Below are 6297 nucleotides of genomic sequence, written 5' to 3'. Positions count from 1 at the left end.
TTTCAAAACTAAACATAAATTATTTATACTAATAAAAAAAAGCCTTTACGACTTAGATAAAGTAAAATTAATACAAAGTAAAATTAATACATAACACAAATTTACTATATATCCTAAACAATATAAAATTTGTATTCTCTTTTTATAGTTAACTAATTAATATACTTAATCTACTATTTCTCCTTGTTCCTACATCATTTGATTAAGATGTTTACAAGCTTTTTTAATTTGACCCCAAGTTATTATGAAAGATCAGAACCAAGGATCATTGATTATACGACTCTATTTAATTTGATAAATTGTAGTTAATATATATGTGAAATTGTACATATATAGTTTTGACTTGTTAATTAGGCCTAATGATCATTATCACTTAACCATGTAGAGAGAGAAAGAGGGAGAAGGGGGAGGGGTTAAATTAAAGATTTATACCAAGTTAAATCACACATACATGATGCAATTTTTAGCAATAAAAATAGTTTTTTTTTTAGAGAAATTATGTTTATATTATTTGATTCGGCCATTTACAAGCTGTTTTAATTTGACCTCATGCTATTATGAAAGATCAGAATCCAAGAGTCATCGATTATACTTAATCATTCTGCTGATCTGATTGATAACTAATATTTTATATTATTTCTTTCTCGATCATCTAGTAATTAAACCAATACATGTATTCAAGAACATCAAAAGGCAACTATGATATAATATAAATAGATTATACATATCCAACCCCAAAAAGTTGTCTAATTTTTTTGTGAAACATTGGCAGAAAACAATAAAATGAGGATGAAGATGGTAATAATAATAAGTTATGTAAGCATATTATTATTACCATTTTGCATATTAGCTGAGTCGCCAGAGTATCAACAACAGTATTTGCACGGCCACAACGCTGCACGAGCAAGCGTTGGGGTTCCTCCATTAACGTGGGATGAAAACCTAGAAAAAAAAGCTCACGAATTTTTGAAAAAACACATCATAGATCACCTCGAAGGAAAACCAAGGCCATCGGAGTCCCATAAGTACGGCCATAATCTCGCGTGGCATGTGGGACCCGAAAAGTTTACGGGAAAAGTGGCGACGGCGCGTTGGGTGGCAGAGAAAGCACACTACGACCATGAATCCAACTCGTGCATTGGTGGTGATTGTGAATGCTACGTTCAGGTTGTTTGGAAAGACACTACTGAAATTGGGTGCGCTGAAATGAAGTGGAAAAAGGATTTCATCTTTTTTGCCTGTCTATATAGTCCTCCAGGAAACATTCACGCTCATCGCCCTTACTAGTTAATTATTACCACCAATATTATATGCACCACTTTTTTATTTACGGTGAAAACTTTTGTGTAGTTGTATTCGTGTGAAGTTGATAGTTGAGAATCATTAGATAATCTAATAAGTTTGATTAAATTATCATCTAATAATTTTTAACTCTCAACTTCACACGAATATAATTACATGTGAGTTTTTACCTTTTTTATACATTATATTTTTTATTTTTCGTAGAAAAAAAAATGTATAAAAAATGGTGCAAGTATATCGTTTCTTTTTTATTACTCTTACTAAATAAAACATGTTAGTACCCTATCATATATACCAACATGTAAGAATATAATAATTGGCTAATATGTATTATAAGTTTAATTTGCACTTTCTATTATCGTTCTTGACTTCTTGCATTGTTGATTTTGTAGTTTTTTGTGGTTATTATATTAACTTTAGCTTATAACTATGGTTGAGTTTGTCCAAGGCTTTTTTTTTTTTTCTTGTATACATGCATGTTATGCATAACATAACATGCATATAAAGAGTTTTCAAGTAGTATTAAAAATTAAAACAGTTTTCAAGTAGCATTAAACATTAATTTTTTAGATAATTAACAAATTCTTGATCCTCAATAAACGAAAATAAAGAGTAGTACAGCAAATAAATACTAAATTCTTGAGCTTATAACAGGACAAAGATTAAGCCCAAATGGTGATTCTTATATATTCTCATGAGTGATGACGACGGAATTATTGATGTTGATTAACTATTTTTTAAGGGTAATGTTAGGGAGACAAAAAAAAAAACAATCAGAACTTGCCTTATTTAACATTTATTAATTGTCGCAACAATTAATAGCAATAATAACTTGTTTCATGTAACACCTAATATTATTATACTAGGCGTAAATTTTATTTAGATGGTCTTGGTCGTCAATATTTAGCTCTCAGTGGGTACTTAATTTTTTTTGAAATTATTTAAAAAGAGTCTTTGACCATTATATACAGTTGCCCTTTGATGCACTTGATGAATGCATATATTGATTTCAAAAATGAAGAAAGCGAGTATACTTATACAAATTATTTATTGATGTTAATTACTAAAGCAGTGAAATGATCTCATTAGCCAAGAGCCTAAAGAGCTTCAACGTAACAATTCACATCTCTTACTTGCTTTCCTATTACAGAACATATGTCAAAGATAAATAACTATGGTCGCAACAATTGGAGTAACATGTGCAAGAATTACTTTAACATGATTCCTTATACTAAACAAAATAACAATAATGCAAAGAATTCAAAGGTTAATGAACATACATACAGCACGATTACACGCAACTACTATATCTAAATAAAGGGCGAGATTGAAAAACCAGTCAGTGCGTCATTTGATTTATATTTGTTTTCATCTTTTACTTTTTTGTTCTAAAATTGATTAATAAATTAATAGTTTAACAAAAAAATTGAAAATTTCAAATTGCGACTTATTTAAAAAGTTTTATAATTTGTAAAGTAGCTTTACCATATTGTGGGATTTAGTTTTTAAAATTCAGCATAAAAAGATATAGTTAGTGTTAAACTGTTAATTATGATGACTGATCAGTTACCTAAATTCTGGCCCACCACGGCAATTTCGGAACCAGATTCCACCAAAGGAGATAAGCTCCCCGAAAATCTCTCCAACCTTAATCACTAAACTCCCATAAATCGAAGCACTATTAGGAGACTCCACAAAATCGATAACAAATGATACGGATAACTGTCATACACAAACTCAATATAAACGAGTGACCAATAAAGTCACAGGTACGTAATCCATTCCATTTTGACTCTGAATACTCTCACACTCTTACTTACTTGAGCGTTGGAGTCCCTTTGCAGGTGCGCAACGCCGCCGTTCTTACAAGACGACGTTCTTCCTTTTTAGCCCAAGGGAAGCAAGTTCGAGCAACAGCAGAACGAGCTATACCTCGGAGACCTTTATTCACATAGGAACATTTGGCGCCCACCGTGGGGCCGAGATCTTCTAACCCCACAATTTTTTGAAAATTACCTTCTGTGCTTTCTCATCTTTTTTGCAAGTCACAACACATGGCTGACAAACATAGCCACGCTCCCTCAAACCATAATCCAGCCGAACTGATGGTCATCAACGAGACCCTAAGGGTCGAGAACCAAAGAATGGTCAAACTCTTACGCCAAAGGCAGCACAGTCATAGCAAATGAAGAGAGCATAAGGATGCCAAAAATAAGGACGACCACGATGAACACACGTCGGAGGCTAAACATGTCATACCCACTCCCCCAAAAACAACTACCAAAAGGACTAACCCCTTTTCGAAGGAGATCATGAGCTTCTAGATGCCTAAAAACTTTACCCTACTGACGACCCTGAAGCCCTTTGTGGGAATAGGAGACCCAAATATCCACGTCACCAAGTTCTATACGATGATGTTCATGAACAAAGAATCCGACCCAATCCTATGTCGTACCTTCCCCACCTTCCTAGATGGAGCCGCCCTGATCTGGTTCTCCAACCTCCCTGAAGGCTCCATTTCCAACTTCGATGAGCTGGCCAACAAGTTCGTCAACCATTTCGCAGCATCCAAGATATACGTGCACAACTCCAACTACCTGAGCACTATAAAGCAGGGGCCACATGAAAGCTTGAAGGACTACATAACCAAAAGTCCACCTTCACGCCTTAAAAAGCAGCCTCCGTCCTGGGAAATTCCAAGACCATAGTCATCGCAAAACCAAAAACCTTATTTGAATTCCGAGAAAAGGCAACAACCTAAATCGAGATTGAAGAGCTCCGAGCACTGCGAAAAGCAGAAAAGCCCACCTCGAACAAAGAGGACGAGAAGCGAAACAAGCATCTAAGCAGCAGGACAGACCAAAGGTCATTCAGACTTACACCTAAATTTGACAGCTACACTCCCCTCAACACCAAGAGAGAGGACATCATCAAAGACATCCTGCATTCAAAGCTCATTAAGCCTCCAAACAGAGCTGGCACATACCAAGACCAGCGATACGTAGACAAATCCAAATACTGCACTTTCCATCAGAAATACAGACACATAACAGATGACTGCGTTATAGCAAAGGACCTTCTCGAAAGGTTGGCCCGCCAAGGCCTATTAGACAAGTATATTGATACCCGAGGAAGAAAGCGAAATACAGAAAACCTCGGCCAACATTCCAAAACGACTGACAATCCCCAAGATAAAGGGAAAAAAGGTAGACGAAGATATTAATCCACCTCGTAGAGTAATAAATTCCGTTTCTGGTGATTTTGCAGGCGGAGGATGCACCAACTCGGCTAGGAAGAGATCCTACCGGACTATGATGTCAGTGACGGGATCAAGTTCGTCTCAATCCATCAACCCAGACAAACCAAGGATCTCATTCCTCCCCAAGGACTACAAGGCAAGCGATCGCAACCTTGACGACCCAGTGGCCATCTCTGCACAAGTTAGAGAGCCGTTGGTAAAGAAAGTCCTAATGGACCCAGTGAGTAGTGCATATGTACTATTCTACTCAACATTTCAGAAAATGAAGCTAAGTGACAAAGCCGTCCAACCATCATCCGGGAAACTGGTAGGTTTCTCAAGTGAGCGAGTTCCTATCCGAGGTTATATCTGGTTACAAACTACACTTGGCAATTACCCTGACTGTAAAACCATAGACATACAATACTTAGTCATTGATTGCAAAAGTCCTTACAATATAATTCTAGGAAGACCCTCATTGAATGCTTTCAATGCTATTATTTCTACTGTGCATTTGTGTGTTAAGTTTCTTTCGCAGGATAACAAAGTAGTGATAATTCATCGAGATCAAAGAGAGGCCAAGAAGTGCTATAATGCCAGCCTAAAAAATGAATATTCAAGACAACCTGAACAACAATACGTCCAAGCAGTATACAACTCAGAACAATTACCCCAGTAGCCAACCTAGATCCTCGGACCAACCACCAAGAGTGACCGATGCCGACAGATGACCTCACAAAGGTTTAACTAACAGCCGAGGAGGGTAAATATACATACCTCGGCAACGCGTTGAAGAACGGAGAGCGAGAACAATTGGCTGAGCTATTAAGACAAAACATTGACCTATTCGCATGGACTTCAGCAGACATGCCGGGAATAGATCCTAACGTCATCTGCCACAAGCTGGAAATCAATTCATTGATCCGACCTATAGCTTAGAAAGAAAGACACCTTGGCACAGACAAAAGGGAAGCCTCTCTGGAAGAAACCCAAAAGCTTTTCAACGCTGGATTCATAAAAGAGCTCAGATACACTACCTGGTTAGCCAACGTGGTAAAGGTAAAAAGGAACAACGGTAAGTGGAGGATGTATGTGGACTATACAGACCTTAACAAGGCCTGTCCAAAGGATGCATATCCCCTACCATGCATCAATAAACTAGTTGACAGCTCTTCCATATTTCAATGTTTAAGATTTATGGATGCTTATTCTGGATACAACCAAATACTAATGTATTCAGCTGACCAGAATAAGACTGCTTTTATTACTGACAATGAAAATTTTTGCTATAAGGTTATGCTGTTCGGACTAAAAAATGCAGGTGGAACATATCAAAGACTCATGGATAAAATCTTTTCAAACCAAATTGTCCGAAATATAAAAGTCTATGTTGACGACATGGTGGCAAAAACACTGCATGCGACAAACCACATTAAAGACTTAAAGGAGATATTTCAACAACTTCAAACGTACAACATGAAACTCAATCTCGAAAAATGCGCTTTCGGAGTACAAGGATCCTCGGTTTCATGCTCACCTACCGAGGTATTGAAGCCAACCTTGAAAAATGCCAAGCGATACTGAACATGAGAAGCCCAAGGACGGTCAAAGAGGTTCAACAACTTACTGGTCGACTAGTAGCATTGTCTCGATTTTTGCCTTGTATAGCTCACCGATCGCATCACTTCTTCAAGGCGCTAAGGAAACAGGAAAATTTTAAATGGTTTGAGGAATGCGAAAAATCCTTCATCGAGCTC

General features: G+C 36.9%; 1 protein-coding gene across 1 annotated transcript; it reads left to right on the top strand.

The window, feature by feature from the left end:
- LOC107620021 lies at positions 3714 to 5219 on the top strand. The gene is made up of 3 exons (XM_016322247.1): positions 3714 to 4009; positions 4198 to 4508; positions 4570 to 5219. The coding sequence occupies exons 1-3, from the start codon at positions 3714 to 3716 to the stop codon at positions 5217 to 5219; spliced, it is 1257 nt and encodes a 418-aa protein (XP_016177733.1).

Source organism: Arachis ipaensis, chromosome B10 (genome assembly GCF_000816755.2).
Source record: "Arachis ipaensis cultivar K30076 chromosome B10, Araip1.1, whole genome shotgun sequence".
In the NCBI taxonomy this organism is placed as follows: domain Eukaryota; kingdom Viridiplantae; phylum Streptophyta; class Magnoliopsida; order Fabales; family Fabaceae; genus Arachis; species Arachis ipaensis.
This window is presented reverse-complemented; position numbering and strand designations above follow the sequence as displayed.

Excerpts from the sequence above, each read along its gene's own strand:
- LOC107620021 (XM_016322247.1), top strand. The coding sequence starts at position 3,714 with ATGATGTTCATGAACAAAGAATCCGACCCAATCCTATGTCGTACCTTC. Across the intron at positions 4,010-4,197 it reads TGGGAAATTCCAAGACCATA|CTACACTCCCCTCAACACCA; the intron begins GTCATCGCAAAA and ends TAAATTTGACAG. Across the intron at positions 4,509-4,569 it reads CCAAGATAAAGGGAAAAAAG|GCGGAGGATGCACCAACTCG; the intron begins GTAGACGAAGAT and ends GTGATTTTGCAG.